The sequence below is a fragment of the Sardina pilchardus genome, chromosome 1, assembly GCF_963854185.1.
Source record: "Sardina pilchardus chromosome 1, fSarPil1.1, whole genome shotgun sequence".
NCBI classification, from domain to species: domain Eukaryota; kingdom Metazoa; phylum Chordata; class Actinopteri; order Clupeiformes; family Clupeidae; genus Sardina; species Sardina pilchardus.
The window spans coordinates 30,371,217-30,394,243 of record NC_084994.1 but is presented as its reverse complement, the minus strand read 5'-3'; the positions used below and the strand labels follow the sequence as shown (position 1 = coordinate 30,394,243).

The 23,027-nt window shown below is 42.1% G+C and overlaps 1 protein-coding gene across 1 annotated transcript; it reads left to right on the top strand.

The window, feature by feature from the left end:
• Positions 1-9,717: 9,717 nt before the first annotated feature.
• Positions 9,718-17,824, top strand: LOC134087240 (microfibril-associated glycoprotein 4-like). Its single transcript, XM_062540618.1, has 5 exons — positions 9,718-9,842; positions 11,455-11,670; positions 13,020-13,116; positions 13,604-13,771; positions 14,096-17,824. The coding sequence occupies exons 1-5, from the start codon at positions 9,840-9,842 to the stop codon at positions 14,356-14,358; spliced, it is 747 nt and encodes a 248-aa protein (XP_062396602.1). The 5' UTR covers positions 9,718-9,839; the 3' UTR covers positions 14,359-17,824.
• Positions 17,825-23,027: the final 5,203 nt, after the last annotated feature.

Genomic DNA, 23,027 nt, shown 5'->3' with positions numbered 1-23,027 from the left:
GAATGATAAGCAGTCTAAAGTCTGATTTCTATGTCTGCAGTCTAAAACTAATTTAACAACAGTTAGTAAGCGAGTTTGCTCATGCACGCAGTGAAAGGTTAATAGGCATATTGTAGCGCATCACAATATCTGATGATGTCACTTCACCTTTTCTCCCTGCCTCCACTCTACTCCTCCACTCACTCTCACACACACACACAAACACACACGCACACACACACACACACACTTGCCTCTCCACTTCTCTGTGTGTTCCCCTCTATCACGCTCCCTTTGTTTGTGTCACTATTTTTCCATCCTATAAACTTCACCATCCATCCGTCTGGCCGAACTCCATCAGGCGGACAGGGCCTCGTGCGGGGCGTGACCCGGGCCAAAGACATCTGCCCATTCAGGTTACGGGGAGTGGGGTGAGGAGAGGAGAGGACTGAGAGGGACCGTGGCTGCTGTGAGGATACTCTTTAAAGTATTAACAAAATACTTCATAGCTTAGCAGAGGCCATGCATGTAAGGCAGGTTTTAAATGCTTTTACCTCCCTGCAGGTATCACATTTGCTAACATCTGGTTCCTGCTTGACAGGTACATCTTTGGAATGGTCTGACTCCGATGAAGATGACTTTGTTTTAATGGTTGCAACAATAGCACTTAGAACAGTGTTGTTCTTCAGCTCGGGTTTGCTAGAGTAATTGTGTCTGCACTGAGGACATGCCAGGGGGGCATTTTCTTTCCAGGCCGCATCCAAACAGCCTTGACAGAAGTTATGACCACAGGGGAGAGAAACTGGGTTTTCAAAAGTAGTCATGCAGATACTGCAAGTGAGTTCTTCCTCTAGGCCGAGCAGTGATGCAGGGTAATAAGGCAGCACGCCAGTCACACAGGGCCAACAGCGTCACAGACAGAGAAACCAGATAATCCTGTGTCTGTAAAACCAGGGTCCAACTGCTTGTTTTGGCCCCCTTACTGCAGGTCCAGTGAGAGTCCAGTGCATCTCGTAACGCTGAGTCTAGTCCAGACGTTAACATTGAGTCCGGTAGGCTTAAAGTGGGCGCAGTCCAATAAGCCTCAATTACTGTAAGTAAAGAGTCTGAACCAAAAGAAAAAAAATAAATAAACAAACAAATCAAAACAGGAAGTCATCAGAAACACGTTGCAATTTAAAGAAAACAAACCATATCAATATTATCATTAAGACCTGGAAAATACATTGCATTAAGTCTATGTATCCAGCGACTCTCTTTTTGATTTAACAATCTTTGCCTATCTCCTCTTATAGAGGTTGAAGGACTATGATCCGATAAGGTCATTTTAAGTCTTTTAAGTCATTGTAACCTGTCCGACTGGTTTATGTCGTTGGCGCCTTTTGCTCTGTGAACTTGCAAAGGCAAACTTTCTCATCACTGAAATACTGAAACACCATTGTGAGACTCTCTGAGACCAGTTGGAACAGATTCTTTTCTCTGATGTTGAGATTACGAGTTTTGGGAAATCATAACAATCTTGTTTGGGCTGTTTTTAGTTATTGGGCTATAGTCCCGAGTTTCGTTTGACATTTCAAGTTCAAGTATTTATTTGTCATTTGCTCAAGTAGTGTACTTGGAACATTGGGATGCTTGTGCATTACTCATTATTCATTTGTTCATTAAAACCACAAATAAATAACAATAAGATCAATAAATAAATGGGTCACAAGTGAACTAAAAGGACTGCTCAACAGGAAAAAAAGAGCTTTAAGGGAGGGGGACCGAGAGAAACTCAGGACTGTGCAGAGGGAGCTGAAGGTGTGCCTGAGAGAGAGTAAGGAGGCATACAGGAGGAAGCTGGAAGGCAAGCTCCAGCAATACAACATGCGAGAGGTGTGGAATGGCATGAGAACCATCACTGGGTTTAAGGCGAAAGGAGGCCAGGTCGAGGGTGGCCTCAGCAGGCCTGAGCCCTCTGTCTACCTCCCCCAGCCCCGCAGACCCCACGCTGTCCATCCCCACACAGGTGCTTGCCCCACATGACACCTCAGACACCCAGGACTCCACCCTCCACACCCAAAGCCCTTCAACCTTTCTGTCAGTCACCAGCAACCAGGTGACGAGGCAGCTGGGTAAACTCCACCTCAACAAGACCGCGGGTCCAGATAACATCAGCCCCAGGGTCCTGAGGTCCTGTGCGGACCAGCTGTGTGGGATTCTACAACACCTGTTCAACCTCAGCCTAAAGCAGGGAAAGGTGCCGCCGCTGTGGAAGACTTCCTGCCTTGTTCCAGTCCCAAAGAAGCCCTCTCCACCGGACTACAGACCGGTTGCCCTGACATCACACATCATGAAGGTGCTGGAGAGGCTGGTCCTGGCCCACCTACGACCGCAGGTGACTTCCTCCCTGGACCCTTTACAGTTTGCCTACTGCCACAAGGTGGGGGAGGAGGACGCCATTATCTACCTGCTCCAGAGGGCCCATTCCCACCTGGACAAAGCAGGCAGCACAGTGAGAATCATGTTCTTTGATTTCTCCAGTGCTTTTAATACAATCCAGCCTGTGCTGCTGAGTGGAAAGCTGCAGAGGATGCAGGTGGACACAACCATCACCTCCTGGATTATGGACTACCTCACAGACAGGCCACAGTTTGTGCGGCTGGGAGGCTGTGTGTCTGAACAGGTGGTCAGTAGTACAGGAGCACCACAGGGGACGGTGGTATCCCCCTTCCTCTTCACACTCTACACCTCTGACTTTCAGTACAACTCTGAGTCTTGCCATCTGCAGAAGTTCTCTGATGACTCTGCAGTGGTGGGATGTGTCAGGGGGGGTGAGGAGGCGGAGTATAGGAAGCTGGTGGACAGCTTTGTGGAGTGGTGTGGTAACAACCACATGCTCTTGAATATTGCCAAGACCAAGGAGATGGTGCTGGACTTCAGGAGGACCAGGGCTAAGCTTAACACAATTTCCATACTGGGGGAGGAGGTGGAGTAGCCTGACGACATCATACTCAATTCTTGTCAGAATATGAGTCTGAAACTGCTCCATTCAGCTGCGATTATGGGGTGTGATTCAACCGATACAGGGCGGGGGGGATAGCTCTGCACTCATTGGATAGACCAAACCAAACAGAACAAGTTATTGGCTGTCAGTATCTGCGAAATCTAAGACAGAAATATGTAGCAGGGTAGGCTATGGAAAACATCCTCCTTCGTTTTTAAAAATAATTCCTTCAAACTGTATGCAATGAACAGCTGGGGAAGTGTGTCGTTAACCCAACGAGCAAACAGACATTTTTAAACAAACGGGAACAACATCACCCAAACATGCTGTTTTAACTTGGTGAAAGTGAAACTGAAGTTTTCCCACATATCCTCGTTGGTCTAAGTGTTCAGAAATAGTTGTGCGAATCCGTGATAAAACCTCCGTTTCAATAGCTAAGATAAAAGAAAGGCCAAACTGCATGAACAAATTATGCATTCATAGTCATAGCGTTTCTGTTGCAATCAAAATCAACCTAAGCCAACATGGTCTACACCCAACTCGTTGAACGAGGACGCATGCAGCCGTGAACGTCACTGCTGTTCATCTGTCAATCATCACGTAAAGCCCGCCCTGTGAAATGTGATTGGTCCGAACAGATCTGTATATCGAATAGTAGCAGCTGAACGGAGCAGTGCCAGACCGAAGTTCCCTGCAGAAAAAGAATGGAGGCGGGGCTAAACTTCGGTCTGGCATCCAGGCTAGAGGAGGAGGTGCTGGAGAGCTACAAGTATCGGGGGATTCACATAGACAATAAACTAGACTGGAAGCATAACACCGAGGCTGCCTTCAAGAGGGGCCAGAGCAGGCTCTATTTCTTGAGGAGGCTTAGGTCTTTTAATATGTGCAAACTTGTGCCCATAGGGATTGCAGAGAAAGGTGTGTGTGCGCACTGTAAAAAAGGAAAAGTCAGGCCTGTTCAATTTATCAAACCATATTATGTTACAACTAGAAAAGCACTCAGAGAGCGCAGCTACCTCCGCCTGCATTGTTCTTCCTAGGTTGTCATACATTTGAACCGAAACTATTGAGATCGCCACCACATGGCCATACCATGCCATTAAATTAAGCAAAATACAATTTTACTGCTCTCTAGCCACTCCCCTTCTCACTCTCACTTACTCCAGCATAGAAAAAAAAGCCCATTTAGCTGACAAACTCCCATGATGCCATTCATGACGATTATGATGTCTCACTCAAACAACGGACCGTTTCAAGATCGTTGATCTTGGATAAACGTGCTGAGTCCAACACACATGCACCCATGTTGGTAAGCAGGCTGCACAACGAAAGGCTTACGGCCTAATTCACGCATATTGGGGATTGTATGCATAGGCTATTAATGATTTCATTTGGTTTCTGCACGGTTAAATAACTTAGGCTAAATTAAGTTTTGTTTCTTCGCAGTGTGAGTTTATAAGCAAGCAATCTACGCTTGCAGTTTCAGCAGAGGGTTGAAGAGGTTTCAGCGCATTGAGTGTTCCCATAATTCCATTCGAGTTGATGTTAATGCAGTGATATTAGATTACCTGTCCTGCAGGTAATTTTTTTTGTATGTTTTCACATGTAATGCATCCTTTGCAGTCGTGTGTTTTTTTATTTAAATTGTAATCTCTACTAGTATGTGATTGTACCCGTTTTTAGATGAACACGCATTCTGGTCAGTGGAGTCTGGAAGCGAATTCCGTGTTCCTTCAGGGCTTTTAGTGACATATTCCTTCCTCTTCTTTAGCTAGGACTTCGCTCACTGTTTCCCGAATTGCAGCCATGCTTCCGCACATGCTTCACCTTGATTCCTCGCCGGAGTCGCTCTGCTCTCCATCACTTGTGTTAACCACTCCTATCCGCCTCAGCTCCGCACCCAGTCGTGCAGTCTGTTGCCCAGCTTGTAGGCTACAGTATAGCTGCTGCTTGTACACTGTTATCTTGGCTCCAGAGACAAGACCTTCCCATTCAAGCATCTTCTGCAGAGGCATTTTGATTCTCTCCACCAGGCTCTCTCTCAGGACTTGAACGTCTTCCTTAAAGGGATAATCCGGAGTGAAATGCACTTTAGATCAATTTTTCGGACTATTGGGGATACATACGTTGAGTTGACACCAAAATCATGTCATTCGGATGTATTTTGAGAAAGTTCGAGCTCACCGTTTTTAGCCAAAACTCGTTAGCCTGGAAGTGACCGGGGCGTGTCCTTTCGCCGCTACAAAACGCTATTTTTATACCTCTTCTACTGTTCCAAACAACACTACACTTACGTGGTAGTGAGTAGAGGTTCCCTAAAGCCAAACCGAAGTATCCCCACGTCTTTATGTGGTCGGATAGAGAGTCCAGAATGAATTTAATCGAGTCCGTACCTTTCCGGAAATGTTAGTAAAGTGTTGTTAAAACGTTGCTAGCTGCAGCAGCTTTTTAATTCTTTCCTTCAATTTTTGATGGAGTGCCTTGGACCTGCTTTTTTTTTTTTGCTTCTTTGGAATTTTCCCCTAGGCCTACCCCAAATGCCTGTTCGCTGGGCTGAACTTTTGCAGAACAAGACAAATATTTGATTGATTATACCTTGGAGCTGAAGTTGTCCTGAGCTGCGAGATTGGACAAAGGCAAACAGGGCAAACAAGTCTGTCACCAGGGGTGAGCGACAAGATTGGAGTGCAGTGGCACTGTACAATCTGAACCAAAGATCATAGAGCGCTAAGCTCTAGAACCTCATGCACCAAGCATTACACAAAGTTTCTCAACTTGTATTACAGTCTTCATGCACTCATGGAAGGAGGACCATTTAGCTTTAGAGTGGCTGCATTCCGATCACAAGGGTCCCTACGCTGAATTCCCTACTCCGTATACCCACTACACAAGGGAACTTCACAGGGAATTCGATCGCTAAAACTGTTTTATTTGGAATGCCCAGCTAGATAGTTGTCATAGAGATGTTTGAGTTAGCTGTCTTTAGTTAGATAGTTGGGTCACAACATTTCAGACGTATTTTAGGATTACGATCACCTTTTTTAAGAATGTCCTTCTCAGTAGTTATCACAAAATCAGAGCATTATCAAAAACAAGTGACGTTTATCTGCATTTATAGCCTACCACTGCTTGGTCAAATTTCCTATTGTGATGCGCTGTTTGGAACGTGCATTATTTTTCTTTATCTCCCTCAACAATGGAATTCTCTTCTCTGATTGGCTGATGGGGTGGCCATTAACTTCGTATAACCTGCTACCTTTGAAGTAGTTCCCGTAGCACACTTGAATATTAATTCGCCAAACTCGTTGCGAAGTTTAAATGAACTGTCACGTTGCATCCAAGCTGAAATACAGACGTGCAGAACCATAGTAACATTGTTGCATATGGCGGAGGTGGATTGTAGCTAGTTGGATGCCATGTAGGCTATAAAATTAGCGATCTTTCCAAGTTAAAGTTAATCAGAATCCTGGGATATGCCCGCTTGACAACGGGAGAGATAGAACCAGAGAGGGTTAAAGCGGAGCGAGAGGCGCAAACGTTCGATCATTTCCGCGTTCTGTCTTCGCAAAGGGGAGGGGGGCTAAATCCCCCTTTAAGCAGACCTGTTAACATTCGAACTGAACTGCTTGCCAATCTGACAGAGATCGATATCCCACTATGACGTCTTTGCGACACGCCTCTTTAAGCAGACTGGAACTGTTCGAATTTTGCTTCCATAGAGATGCATTACGTTGCTCTATCTTGTCAATAATTAAGGATCTTTGATAGAACTAACGACTGGCTTTTGGCTGTAGCAACCAGCCATTTAGAACTAACGACTGGCCTTTGGCCATAGCAACCATCCATTTTAGAACTAGTAACGGCAGTTTTGTCCTGCAAGTAGAAAGTTGATATGTGGCGGAAAGTAGTCCCACAGTCAAGACAGTTTTAGCGATGTTAACGGACGCAACGGTGGAATAAAACTATGTTCTAAATATACAGGTTATGAATACAAACGGGAGATAAGCGGGATAACGGCCTTCGAGGTCGACCGGTTTGATGGAAATAATGGCACGGCGGAGTTCTAGACCTCCACCTAGCCATTATTTCCATCGAACCGGTCACCTCATCGGCCGTTATCCCTTACATAATGACCGCTCCGAAGGTATTATGACCGCTGGCAATGGCAACGGGTACACTCCGTTAGTTGTTGCGGAAGCCACGAAACGGTAGCCAAGTCATTGCTAAAGACACATTGAGATGAGTTTATTTTCTCGTTTTGGCAAGTAGCCGTATCCACGATATTCTGCAGCCAACAATGGGGGTCGCCATGACACCGAGACGGTTTTCTATTTCCGGCGAAGCTGCATTGTATCTGTTTTAACGTGACGGTTTACAGTGCTTAACATATCATAACGCATATAAAAGTAAAGTTTTGTATTTTATATCGGTTATATGATGTAGTATATACATGCTGAGGGCAGAATTGTCAACATTTCGAAAAGAAATCTAAGTTGAGGCATAATCTAGTTAGATACGGAGAACGCACATGTTAACAGAATGAACGGAAGTTGAAAACAGTATCGTAACCATCGCAACGATACATATTTCCGGGTTAAGGAATGAGGTGGATAATAAGCGCGATAATGTATAGAACGCCGGTCATTATTGGAAAATAATTCCCTTCAGGACGAAGCAAAACCCCTCCGCTGCGCGTCGGGGTTCAGTTCATCCTGTCGGGAATTATTTTCCGATAATGACCGGCGTTCTATACATTATCCTTTACATAGCCTATACCGCACGGCTATGAAGTAGTTCCCTACTTTTGGGCTTATTACACTTGAATATTAATTCGCCAATGTCAATGTAACGGTAAAAACAACAACGTTGTATCTAAGACAGCGGCAATATAAACAAAAGTGATAGTAGCTGTGGTATAAGCGGGATAATCAACTCCGCGCCGTGCGTTTATAGGAAAATAATGCACTTATCGAAGTGTAAAGTCCCCTCCGCCTGCGGCGTCGGGTCCTTATTACCACTTCGAACGTGCATTATTTTCCTATAAACGCACGGCGCGTCGTTGATTATCCCTTACATAGCCTACGGCTGCTTCGGATCATCTACTGAACTCTGGGTGCCATCTGACTTTCGGTGAAGTAGGGGAGAGCCGGGTCAATTGAAACGCGGGACGAAAGTAACACAGCGATTTCCTCGAAATCCATGCACATCTGAAATGTCATAATGTCAGTTTGTTCAACACACAAGACTTGCCAACCACGGGAAATCTCGTGCCATGACGTCATCGAATTCCAACGTTATCCCCGCAAACCTGTTTTTGACACCGGCAAGTAAAATCTTATGTGCGGTAATTTTTTTGTGATCACAACTCGTGTTTATTGTTTCATGCAATGATCACATGACCATACGAGAGATGAATCATTACTTAAACATGTCTGAAAGTGTTAAATGTCAGCATTTTGAGGTTTAGAAGCAAAATATGTTTAAGTGTTAGTTAGCACTGTCGGGACGATTGAAACAGTTGTTTCAATCGTCCCGAACTATCAATGCAAAAAAAAAAAAAAATGTTTCAAAATAAAAGATGAAGATCAATTGTGAAACCCTCAACAAGGCTTACAACGGGAAATAAGTAAATTAGATGGAAATGTAGTCATCAGCATGGTATAAAATGAAGAAATGGGAGTTTAATCGAAACGCGTATCTCGACATTGACGCACATGGAAAAATAAATTTTTTGACCTACTTATATTTTGAAGAATCAGGTGAAATTTTAGCCATGACAAGTACAGAAGTATGTTGTTAGGTATGTTTCATAAAAACTAGAGTAAAGTGAATGGTTTCTGTTTACAATATGCTGTTTCATTCGTCCCGCACATGTGTTTCAATTGACCCGACTGGGCGGGTCAATTGAAACAAATGACAACTTACGTTCAAAGTTAAAAAACAACGTGATCACTCAAGGTGTATATGAAATTGCACTGGTAACTAAGAGAGGACACATGTGAGTTGTTGATCATATGACAACATTACTTGTATCCCTTTCACCTGTTTTGAAAAATATGTTAAACTGAAAAGTGTTTCAATTGACCCTGCTCTCCCCTAATGTAGCAATGGCACTAGCTCCCTTCACACTGCATAGATCAATTCAAACTGAACACCGTCACTCCCTATGGAAGTTCACAGTTCACTTCGTAGTCCACTACGAGGCTATCGGAATGCACCCAGTGTGTCTTGTAAAAAATAGCGTCTCCTAAAAATAAGGGGTCCACAGCATGTTGCCTGCCTGCAGCAGTAAGCATGATAGTTGAAAGGGTATCCATGGTTACAGATAACTCCCCGACTTCTGCACCCAAGAAGTAGTGTTTCACCTGTGATTCGCCCCAATATAGTCCCAAGCCAATACCTACCTAGGAAATAGCATTCTTCTATTTATTCTTGGTGTGAAAACACAGGCCACAATAATTGGCCAATTGAGTTGAGGGCTTCAAAGTATGTGCTTCAAAGAAAACATTACAACTTTACCGTAGCAAAAAAGATGCAACTGTGTAATTCCAAAGCATTTGAACTCTTCAGACAATCAAACACGCACACACACTCAAACACACTTTCTCTCTCTCTCTCTTTCTCACTCACTCACTCACTCACTCTCACACACACAGACACATATACTATAGATAAGACAATCGCGTCACCAATAACCAGTTTATCTTGTTATTTCCGAAGATGTTTTTTTTCCCAGATTTTTTTGCTTGTAGGCTAGCTTGTATTTAAAGCGAAAAAATCCAGATCACCATTCATTCTGCTGTTAGGAAACAAGTAAGACTTTCTACTGGCATTAGATCACACGTTTTCCAGTGACCAGAAACTTACATCTAACATGGTAAGTCCTCTCCTTTGTTATCATCAGTTCGATTCAAAATCAATATTTTATCATGTTATAATATATTATTGAACTGTGTAACATCCATTGTGAAATATGGCAGGAAGAAAAATAGTAAAAACATCAAATGCAATACGTGGAAAACATACTATAATAGATAATTACAATAATAAAATAATAATAATAAAAAAAACAGCTTAAAAACTACCAGTAACATTAGTGGGAGATGTACAAGTAACACAGAATAGAATAGAATAGAATATATACTTTTTTGATCCCGTGAGGGAAATTCAGTTCTCTGCATTTAACCCAATTTAACCGAATTAGTGAACACACAGTGAGGTGAATCACACAACCCAGAGCAGTGAGCTGCCTGCCCAACCAGCGGCGCTCGGGGAGCAGTGAGGGGTTAGGTGCCTTGCTCAAGGGCACTTCAGCCGTGGTGGACTGGTCGGGGATCGAACCGGCAACCCTCCGGTTACAAGCCCGATGCGCTAACCAGTACACCACGGCTGCCCCTAACTTAATAACTTAACACTTAATAACTCCACACTATTAAGCATTTATTAAGCATTTATTTAGCATTTGCTAACTATTAATGATGAAATATGAATTCAATGTTTTGTTCTTCATTTGTAAAGCATTGCTCCTACGGAAATTCTCATTAATAAAGCATTTGTACATACACAGTTCATAGTAAATAAACTTATATTAACATATGTTAATCAATTATGCAATAATAATTTGTTAATAAAGTTATATTTCCATTATTTGAACATTGTTAAGGAATGGTCTGTGAATGGGTGTATTCATGATGAAGAAACTGCTTTTCCATACATATAGTATATAATATTTATGAAAAAAAAAACCACACGCAGTAATTATTGGTTAGGATGCAGATGCATGTTTTAAACTGCTTCATAATCAATAATTCATGATTAACACAAGAGTTACAAAATGTAAATAAACTATATTTTATGAGCTCATCTAAAGTGAGCACACATGTTTATCTAAACCGTTATGTGACTAATACTTAATTAAATTAATGGATGTAGGAATAATGCTTTACAATGTGAACAAATAATCTAGTTATTGTAAGTTTTACAGATTGGGTAGGTTGTTTAGTTATTTAATTTGCTATATACTTGTTACTTATATTTTATGTAAAATGTTAATTTGGCTATTGACAAATAAACCTGACTGCAACATGACTAACACACACAAAGACACATGCACGCAACACAAATATATTAATCTGTGGATCACATCACAACACTAAAAAACAGCTTAATTTCCTCAAAGATAGTTAAGGGCGGAGCCATGAAGCCACTTCCTGGAACCCAAATCGCAAAGGAGGGGGGGGGGACGATCCTCGTCCTCCAGGCTCTTTCCCACTGATCTATTACTAACACTGGATAGACTATCCCATTGTTGCCGTCCCATCATTTATGTAGATCAGTGAGGACGAGGACAGAGGAAGGAAGTGAGGATGTATAAAAGATGAATGAGAGGCACCCATAGACATGAATTACGACAAAGTATCTTGCTCTGCCTTAACAATCTATGATTTCCCCACACGTGTCTTGCTTGTTTTTTTTTTATTTCCCTGCAGCTCCAATGCCTCATAGCTCTTTTGCTCCCCCTGGTGGTGAACTCACACCCCGTCGGTCGAAGTCTGCTGCCCTTGGACTGTGAGGACATCTACCAAAATGGGTCAGTGCATAACGGGGTTTACACCATCTACCCGACAACAGCCGACAAGCCTGTGGAGGTGTACTGTGACATGGGGTGTACAGAGGACGAGAACCACGAGGACGGGCAGTGGACGGTCAGTAGGCTTCCTGTCTGTATGACAGTGGACTTAAATACATGCACACTTGACATAGCAATGGTTAAATTATTTGTGCTATTTTCTCAGCATTGTGGCGACTTCTGATTTAGTACAACACGTGAATAATAATAAAGAAAAATGACACAGTATATTCAGCCATTCACTCATATTTCTATGAGTCATCAACTTCAGACTGTATTTTTTTGTTTGTTTTGACTTTCTAGCTAGCTCAGAACAGCTCATACATTTGCTTGTTTTGACTTTCTAGCTATCTCAGAACAGCTCATACATTTCCAATTAACAAATGCAACCATGCGGTTTTGCTTTAACCGAGTGCGTGCCATAGACTACACATACAGTATCAAGAGGAGATAACAATACTGCAATGTTGAGAATAGTTAGGAGATTCCCTGGACTGGCATCGTCCACCATCTGAAAAAATGGTGTCCATGGGGTTACGTTTGTCCATTTGGATTGGCTCATTCTTCCATCTTGGAAAAGGTCTATCCATATTAACATATTCTTGTCTCCATACATTTGTTCTCTGGGGTCAGTTCTAAAGGTAAACCACCCAAGCGAGATTTTGCTCTAGCAAACCTGTTGCCAATGTGTCAGGGACATATCTGACCTCAGATCTTTTGTAGCGTAAACACCAATCCCTTATCAATCAATCAGATCCAAAACCAAAATCCTATAGGATTCCTACAGGATTGTCCAAAACAATTCCCAAAATCTGATTGGAATCCTATAGGACACAAACCACAATGTTTTGTGATCAGATCACACAAAACACATTTGTGACCCTGTAAAGCGGAACCAGTTGTTTCGGTAAAATTGATTAAATTAAGTTATTGTGCTCATGTGAATGGCCATAAACTAAGCTTTCCAACTATATGTATATCAAGGGTATTACAAAAACTATCGCTAAGATAACCGCATCCAAAGTTGACATGGTTCTCCTGTCACAATATGCCAGAAGAGGAGAAATCACTTTTTTAAGCGGCGCGTGCACAACGGGAATGACAGCAAATGTGTTGAATCCTGCCGGGTTAAACAGTCAAAACGTATGTTTTTCCGTGAAATGCGTTCACGATATGAAACTGTAGACTGTATACAGTCAAATTATGCGAAAACGTGAAATTCAACATTTTAACCCGGAAGTTTGTTATTGTTGATTTTTTCAAAATGACGTTGTGCGCAAAATGACTGATTTCGCTTTGAATGGTCACATTTTAAAAACAAATGTAAACTGACCATATAACATAATATGATGTTGTCTCTTATTCTAACGTGTAAAACTAGTTGGCTTGATCACTTCACTGTCATGCCTCCTACTTTTTCTTCAGGTGATCCAAAGAAGAATGGATGGCACTGTAAACTTCTACCGGCCCTGGAATCACTACAAGAGGGGCTTTGGGAACAAGAACGGCGAGTACTGGCTCGGTAGGCACACTGCAGTTTTCACTCTCAGAGTTATGGAGCGGGGTGTTGAGTGGGATTTATTTTTTTATTGATCCCCAAGGGGACATTCAAGAAACATAATGCTGGATAATGTGACGTTTGTTGGTATTGGGATTGGTTGTATTGGAACACACGCAAAAACAATATTACACCTGAGAGCAAGGTTACCACTCCAATCTGTGCTTCCCAGGAATCTCCTTCTTTATCCACTTTGTTTGTTTCCAGTTCATGGAGGCAAGCTTATGTACAAAGACAGTCTATTTGTTTTTCTTTTACAATGTACTCAGAGAATGGACAGCCAGCAGAATGTGAGGGCATATTTGCTAAATGTGACATAAATATTATTTTTTAATATAGATTAGAAAGGTGTAGAGGTCACTTCTTAGCCCTTTAATGAAGCAGAGCTAGTTATGAAATCCAGTCAGCGGTCCTGAATCCCTGACACGCATGAATGTCGTCACATCTGCAGGTCTGGAGAATATTTTCAGACTCACCTGGAGAGGTAAGTACGAGCTGCGGGTGGACATGGAGGACTGGGAGAGAGGCAGCGTCTACGCCCACTATCCGGCCTTCTCCATCGACTCGGAAGATGAGGGCTACACACTTCGCTTGAGCGGATACGTCGATGGTGGAGCGGGTGAGTTTGGGATTCTTCAACCAGTTTAAGTCAGATTTTTCCCCTTATGTATGCATTCTGAATATTTTCTTTCATGTAACATCTCCCTGTGAAATAGCTTCAAATATAATTCATTTTTTGTCATTTGTCATTTGTTGTGTTTCTAAAAATGAAGTACCTCGATGACTAACTGATGGTTGACTGCATAGATTAAAATAGCTTTATGCATATACAAAGTAACACAATAAACAAACTGTTTACATATACATATGCTATCTATTATCAATCTATGCGGAGGAGAACACGCAGAGGAATAACGTGAGTTTTGTAAATGTGTCCTCTTAGGTGATTCTCTGCAACGAGTGAATGGGATGAAGTTCTCAACCCACGACAAAGATCAAGACATTTCTGGCAACAACTGTGCAGAGATGTACCATGGTGGCTTTTGGTATAACAACTGCCATTACGCTAACCCTAATGGGTTGTACAAAGGGAAGGGACGAGTGGCAAGCTATACAGGAATCATGTGGTACCACTGGAAAGGCATTTATTACTCTCTGAAGTCCATCACGATGAAAATCAAGAGGGTGTCTTTGTCCGTGGAGTGATTTGTAATCTCTCTCCCTCTCTCAGACCTCATTCTTACATATTACATACATTAAGATAGAATCAGTAATTGCTCCCTTGTTTGACCATGTATCTTCGTCTCAATCTAGTGAGACAAAAAACATTTGCCATTCTCATCATCTTGAGCTCAAAACTGAATTTTATTAGTCAGCTGATTTTTTTAAACTTTAAAATTAGCTTCAGAACATATTTGTTGCGACGTCTTTTTCTTGATTACAAAAAACATTACCATTAATAATGATGATAATAGTAATAATAAAATAATAATAATAATCCTTTAAGTTGTTTAATTGTTGTTATCATTATTAGTATAACACTATTTCCCAGTTGTCAGCTGGTTAAGTTAACTTAGGACCATCTTAAACGGTTTGAAAGGCAGAGTTTCATTGCATGATTTGCATGCATTTGCAAATAAATAGCAGTCAACTGGTTGTGGAGGAGTTGAACATCAGCCGGTAGTGGTACAGCCGTGGTGCAATGGTTAGGGCTTCGGGCTTGTAACCGGAGGGGGACCAGTCCACCACGGCTATGGTGCCCTTGAGCAAGGCATCTAACCCCTCACTGCTACCCGAGCGCCGCTGGTAGGCAGCTCACTGCTCTGGGTTGTGTGATTCACTTCACTGTGTGTTCGCTGTGTGTTCACTAATTCGGTTAAATGCAGAGAGCTGAATTTCCCTCACAGGATCAAAAAAGTATTCTATTCTATTCTACAGCTCTGGGTTGCTTTGGATAAAAGCAACTGCTAAATATCTAACAATTATTAAACGTTATTATCTAACAATTAACAAACGTTATTATCTCGGTGACGTCAAGAACATTTGTTATGTTACGTAAAGAAGAAATAGCGGTGCAGCTTTGCTTCTTCGCCAGCTGATAAACACACTAGCAACGGGTTAAGAGATCTAAATAGCAAAGGTTAAACTTTGCCGTAATAACTATAGCCCGTATTAGCCTGGGTTTTCCCATACTGCCTTGCGCGGTGATTTCAATCCCGCTGCTAAGCCAGTCTGGAAACTAACGCCCAAATGTTCGCCTGATGTTGGCGAACCAATCACAGAACATCCGAGAAGTTTCCGTTGCCCTCTTGCGTCTACATTCGACGCCAAAGGATTTACGGCAGCCCTTAGCGTTGCATACGAACGAGTTGGGTGAGCTATGCGCATTTGATAGACATCCGTGGCGCCCAATGAACGGATCTGGGCATTTTTTCAAATACGAGAAAATGAACGTCTGGTTGCCAGACCACGTCTCATTTGAGAAGTGGGAGGCGTTAGCCAGGCTAAGCCCGTATAGCAATAGGTACTAAACTCACGTTCATGTTCCTGAGACACAAACCTGTGAAATTCATTACCTATTTACCATCGATTATCTTTCCACTCGAGTGAATGTGTGCAAAAACCATCAGAGGCTTCTCTCCCTCACTCTCTAGAAACCAATCACAAGAACGTTATTAAAGAGAAACTATGCAGGATTGGCGATTTCATCTTAAGTTTCGGCTTCGTTTTTCATTTTCCCTCGTTTTATGCTTGCATATTTCTCTGCAGAGCTTCCCCGACAGCTTTAGCGTGTATCATATACATATATAGGCTAAATATATAAATTGCAAGTGTGGTTCTTCTTGTTCTTTATGCGTCAATAGCGGATAGGGACACTGGGGGCGGGAGGAAATATTACTGTTTTCGATAAAACTGGTCAGTCAAGCAAAACAACGATTTCTAAGCGATTTTATGACTATGAAAAAGTTGCATAGGGTCTCTTTAAAACCTGTTTTTCTGTTAATTTATGTTTGTTCATTTGTTTGTTTGCCAACTGTATTAAATCAAAGAAATAACATGAACACATACACTAAGGCCAGCAGGTGTATTGATGAAGGTGATGATGAACACATACAGTAAGGCCAGCAGGTGTATTGATGAAGGTGAACTGGTGAACACATACAGTAAGGCCAGCAGGTGTATTGATGAAGGTGAACTGGTGAACACATACACTAAGGCCAGCAGGTGTATTGATGAAGGTGATGATGAACACATACAGTAAGGCCAGCAGGTGTATTGATGAACAGGTGAACACATACAGTAAGGCCAGCAGGTGTATTGATGAAGGTGAACAGATGAACACATACAGTAAGGCCAGCAGGTGTATTGATGAATAGGTGAACACATACAGTAAGGCCAGCAGGTGTATTGATGAAGGTGAACAGATGAACACATACAGTAAGGCCAGCAGGTGTATTGATGAATAGGTGAACACATACAGTAAGGCCAGCAGGTGTATTGATGAAGGTGAACAGATGAACACATACAGTAAGGCCAGCAGGTGTATTGATGAATAGGTGAACACATACAGTAAGGCCAGCAGGTGTATTGATGAAGGTGAACTGGTGAACACATACAGTAAGGCCAGCAGGTGTATTGATGAAGGTGAACAGATGAACACATACAGTAAGGCCAGCAGGTGTATTGATGAATAGGTGAACACATACAGTAAGGCCAGCAGGTGTATTGATGAACAGGTGAACAGATGAACACATAAGGCCAGCAGGTGTATTGATGAAGGAGCTACTGTGTCTGTCTGTCTGTCTTTCCTGCACCGGTTCCAGAACTGCAGTCCCACCTAGTGAAAAGATAATTATGCACGTTTATCTACCGGGTACACTGTGTTTGTGTGTGTGTGTGTGTGTGTGTGTGTGTGTGTGTGTACTGTATGTGTGTGTGTGTGTGTGTACTGTATGTGTGTGTGTGTGTGTGTACTGTGTGTGTGTGTGTGTGTGTGTGTGTGTGTGTGTGTGTGTTGATATTGCCACCCACTCTGTGCTACAGTAAATGCGCACTGTTCTTAGTACAATAACAATACATACAAAATATCACAAAATTAAGACAATACTCTCGTAGCAAATTAGGTTCCATTCAGTACACAGTTCACCAACTCAGAATGTACCCCACGTGTTCTGCAGAAGATCACTGTCCTACAGTATAGTGTGCATTCATTTATAACAATCTGACTGCACTGTCGTACCACCCTTAGCCAATAATAATTAGGTACCTCCTAATCACGTGAACCAATCAGTGAGCTCCAATGTTGTCAGTCAATCAATATGTATGACTGCTCAGCCAATCAACATTCTCCAACCCAGCTCTGCGATAATAGTGGGAGGCCTACGGAGTGATGTTTTTTTGGCTGCCAATAGGGAGCCATCTTGTGGTTCATATGTTATCTTGCAGTTCTTTTGACAGTTTTGTATCGTGCTCTAATGGTATAAACGATTATTTTTTAAACGATTAATCTAGCGATTATTTTTTCGATGCATCGATTAATCTAACGATTCATTTTTTCAGTTCGATTCGATTTCGATTCGATTCGATTATCGATTATCTCCCCACTAATTGACTAATTGCAATATATACATGTTGATTTACATATCTGAATGAAATAAAACATTGCAATGTATGTTTATTGCTCTTAAAATTCCAAAATGAAAGACTATGCAAGTGCAAAGTAATGCATTCTAAGTCAGAGGTGGCATTCAATAAAACCTTGAAGCCTTGAAAACACTGGGAGTGTTGTCAAATTGAAGGGGACAAGATCCCAACTGTCATCAATAAAATGACAAGTTAAGTAGGCTTATTTTAAGTCTTTGGGACTTTGGGGCCATAGGGCCCACCTACACATACTGTATACCCCCATCAAATCATCATTATGATGATCATTATTATAATAATTATTATTATGCTGCATTAAGTGTACTTTCACTTCAAAGCAGTCAATGTTTTAAATGCTAACATTGTTCACAAAAAGTTTGTGAAAAAATCAGAGACCTGCTTTAGTAATGTAAGATACAGTATAATTAGGCCTACAGTACAATAGCTTTTGCATGGTTGCATGATACAGTACTTCTGAAAACAACAGCAATATAATATGGGTGCTATTGTTTTGGGATGTTTCCCTCATGCAAGCATCAAACTCTGGACAAAATTGACATGCTTTTTAATGAAATTCCATTTGAATCTCTGAATGTAAGGATTCAGGAAACACGTACCAACTTTAGTCAATGTATTACGGCCGAGCAGATAGGCGTAAATCACTGATCTGGAGATTTTTAGATGAAAGACTAAGGCTACAATCTTTTGACCATATTCAAATTTGACTGAACTATACTCTGCTCTGTATCAAGAATCCACGTTGTTCTATTAAATGTCGTTAAATAATTAAACAGCAGGTTGAACGGAACTTACCACCAACGTTATCGATTAGTTTCAGTTTCTGTCGCGCAAACACGCACATGCATGCATTCAATGAACGCTCATACCAACACTTAATTGTGTTGCTGTATGTTTATTCACATCGAATTAGCAAGTATTTCCTCCTGATTGCTGAAACTTTTGTTTTCTTTTTCTGTCGGGCCGCAGTTGCTTCATCAAATTATCAGGTGAAGCACCGAGCCTAATTTCACTCCACGCCTCACAGACCAGCAGTCTCTCTACATTGCGGACCGGTGCAGCTCCGTCCGCGGCCCATAGAGAAACGCAGTAGAGGAACGAGTGCGTGCTGCAGTGCCTTGCGCTTTTGAAATTCTGAGGAGTCACTCACGTTGCCGCCAACCTTCTTTTGATTTTGATGACGTGTCGATTCGCATATTTTGAAACGACGTATTTTTTGCGTCGAACTAATCGGTTAAGTCGATGCGTTGTCCCAGCCCTAATTGAGACAGAGATTGTCAGCATCCCATTTTGCATCCAGATAAAATATACCACAATACTATTGCTCACTCAAATGTACAAACAAATTAAACTAGATGCACCGCATAGCGGTACACAATATGACCACCGCTCAGTTCGGCACATTCTCTCCACAAAAATAAATAACGCTTGTCAACTTTCCTGTATCTCCTTTTTTGTGCAATTGATATGCATAAATCTCCTACTCTTGCAGCCCATGTGTATACAGTATAAACTAGATATACCCCAAAGTGGTACACAATATGACCGCCGCTCAGTCCTGCACATTCTAGAAATCACGCTTTTGTTTCCATCCTCTACTCCATCCCCTACTGCAACTTGTATGTAAATGATATGTGCATGTGTGCGCTTCCTTTTGTGTATGAATGCTTCTCTGTCTGTGAGTTTTCGCTGTGAGTGTGTGTGGTGGGGATAATGGTGTGTGTGTGTCCGGGGACCAAACTAGATTTTTCCGTAGAAATCTACTGGGGCTACATGCTCACCAAGTTTCATGTGCCCCGGTGTTACCGTTGTCCCGGGACTCGTTGACCAAAAATTCAGGAAGTATACTAGATGACGGAAAAAAATAGTAAGAAAAAAACGCTACGCTAGCGGTGGTCATAATTATATAAACGTAAGACATATGTTTCCTAGCATTACCTCTTGATTGAAGACACAGTGTAGCAGGAAGATAAAGGTTCCCTGTTGGCTACTGAACACATGGAAGGACAGATCCAGTGCTTGCTAGGCTACTTCTCACAAATAAATCAAGGCAAACCAATGATAACGGACTGGATCAGGATTTTAATCACCAAGGTTCTGCAGAAAATGAACGAAGATGTATCAAATAATATTATTATGACCACCGCTAGCATAGCTAGCGAAGCGGTCATATAGTTGTTGTCAAAGTTTTTGGTAACACTTTACTTGACGGGTTCATTCATAACACATTCCAGGGTTTCCCCCAGAAAATTTGTTAGTTAAGGTGGTGTCTGTCCAGGGGAAGGGGGCGTCGCCGTAGCGTCCCCACCGCATCGCCGGCACTTTTATTTTGACAAGTTTTTGACGTTTTGTCTTCCACATTCATGAAAGGGTTGGTATGAATGTTGAGTCATGCTTCATGAAACAGTCATGAATGCTTCATGTGCAGCGCATGACAGCTGTTATGAATGTGTTATGAACGAACCCGTCAAGTAAAGTGTTACCGACATTTCTATCTATCTATATATACAGTCATTGGTGTAGACAATGAATGCATTTATCATAAAATAAACAAACAGACAAACAGAAAACTAAATTCTCCTGGACACTGCACTTCCCCATTGACTAAGATGTGACATGATCAGGTTGGCTAAAACAAAAAAGACAGCAATGCTGCTTTGCGATTGTTGGACTTTTATTTTGACAAGTTTTTGACATTTTGTCTTCCACATTCATGAAAGGGTTGGTATGAATGTTGAGTCATGTTTCATGAAACAGTCATGAATGCTTCATGTGCAGTTCATGACAACTGTTATGAATGTGTTATGAATGAACCCGTCAAGTAAAGTGTTATCAAGATTTTTTTTCCCGTCATCGATCCTGAATTTTCCGTCAACGATTCCCGGGACACCGTAACATCGGAGCACATGAAACTTGGTGGGCATGTAGCCCCAATAGACTTCTGCGGAAAAACATTGTTTCGTCCCCGGGGGTTACTCCACCCCCGCGCTGCCCCCGCCCGAAGCCCAAAAATGACAGTTTTTCCTACATAACTACCTGAACCGTGGCGCCGAGGATGACAAAATGTTTATGGTATGTTGGACTCAAGAGCTTGCATCAACTTAGTTTATAACCTGTAATTTGTGATTTGCACCCCCACGGTAAAAATTGAAAATGCAATGTAATATTGCTTTAATTGCCCCTATCTTCAGATGAGATGTTATGAACTGCACCAAATGTCATGTGTATGATTAACCTGACACCGTCTGGGAGTATGCCAAGTTTTGTGGAATTTCATCCATGGGGGGCTATAAAATAAATGGATTTATGTGTCCATTCAGGACTGTATACACATCGGCCTGTAGATGGTGGTATTAATCCTCTAAAGTCTAAATCTGCCCCCCCCCCCCCCGGGGATTTGAAAAACTGTACCAAACACACATCTCAATCTTTGCTAGTTTTTAAGTGACACCATTAGAAACCTTTAATGAACTAGTTTCCAAATATATATGTTTTAAAAGAGAATGGTTGCTCTGGGTGCTGGATGCTACGGTCATACACACACACACACACACACACACACACACACACACACACACACACACACACACACACACAAACATGCAGGAACACACAAACAGACAAGCACAGGCACATGTGCACACACACACACACACACACACACACACACACACACACACACACACACACACACACACACAAACATGCAGGAACACACAAACAGACAAGCACAGGCACATGCACACACACACACACACACACACACACACACACACACACACACACACACACACAGACACATACGTACCTACAGACACACGCACCAGCACACACATGTACATAACAAATTACACAAACACATGCACAAACACGCCCACACGCATGAGCACACACACACACACACACACACACACACACACAGATGCACAGTACACACACACACACACACAGACACAAACACAGATACCTCAATGTTAGAAGATAACATTTGTCAGTCAAGTCTTGCTTCACCGATACAATATGAAACTATGCATTGCGCTTGGTATGGGGAAGGTGGTACATGTTTCAACTCTTCATGTGTGTGTCTGTGTGTGCAGCTGAGTGACTTCAGTCTTCTTGGTGTTGTGCCTCGAGTGTTTGAATTCTCTTCCTTGTAGAATCCCCTTCTACATTCCACAAGTTCACATTGTTTTTTTAACAACCCTATTTCCTCAAAATATGTGAGAACAACAACAACTGAGATGGATGACAGAATTGGGGCAGAGTGACACTACCCTGCAGTCAATCAGCTCAATAAAAAGGGGCTATTCAAAATATTAGCCTAGTTATGATGGTTCAGCTTATTTTTACGATCCATCTTTAATGTATGAGGCTTTACCCAAGCAAGTTGCATCAGTGGTGCCTACATAAAATAATATTAATCCATGCACACCCATCCTGCCCAGGTCATGCACAAACCAACATCCATAGCACTGCAAATATTCCTCTGATTCTGATTTTAGGTTTGTGCATTGGCCAGCTTAACAGTAGTCTACATTGTATAGGCTACAGTACAAACAACGGTCTATCCTTCATTCACGCATAATTAAATCTCATTTGGGACATCTTTACACAGCCCTATAAACGCTACAATAACCCTCAGTTTTGTTCTCGTTCACGGTTTTGTAAAGGTCAAATATGTCCCAATACAGGAACATGTCACTGTCAAGATCAAGAACAACATTTGAATGGTTTTCCCCTGGGGCTTTCCCTGAAGTGTTTCTGAGCTGCTGGAGAGGACAAATATGCAAACAGACAAAACAAGTCTGTCACTGAGGTGAGGTGAGGTGAATTGTGGCACATTGGCACAGCACAGTTTGAACCCTCATGCATCAAACACTACACAAAGCTTTTCATATGTTTCAATTTGATCTTGACCATTTGATCTTTTCATTTTAACATGTTAATGCACTGGTTCGCCCATCGGTATGATTGTTATGCTTGGGTGTAACGTTAAGAGAATGTTTGGCTAGGTAGCTGGCCGTGGTCCTGGAATGCCTTAAGCGGAGATTACGTTAAAGCGATGGCTGCTTGCACCCCCTGTGTAATGAAGGAGGATGAGTAAGTGGGCTATCAGTAAAATGGAGGAGTAGGAGGAGGAGGAGGGATAATTTTGTGAACACTGGGGATTGTGGCATGGAAAAGGAAAAGGAAAGGGAATGGCAAGGAAAAGG

Excerpts from the sequence above, each read along its gene's own strand:
- LOC134087240 (XM_062540618.1), top strand. Across the intron at positions 13,117-13,603 it reads GAACGGCGAGTACTGGCTCG|GTCTGGAGAATATTTTCAGA; the intron begins GTAGGCACACTG and ends TCACATCTGCAG. Across the intron at positions 13,772-14,095 it reads ATACGTCGATGGTGGAGCGG|GTGATTCTCTGCAACGAGTG; the intron begins GTGAGTTTGGGA and ends GTGTCCTCTTAG.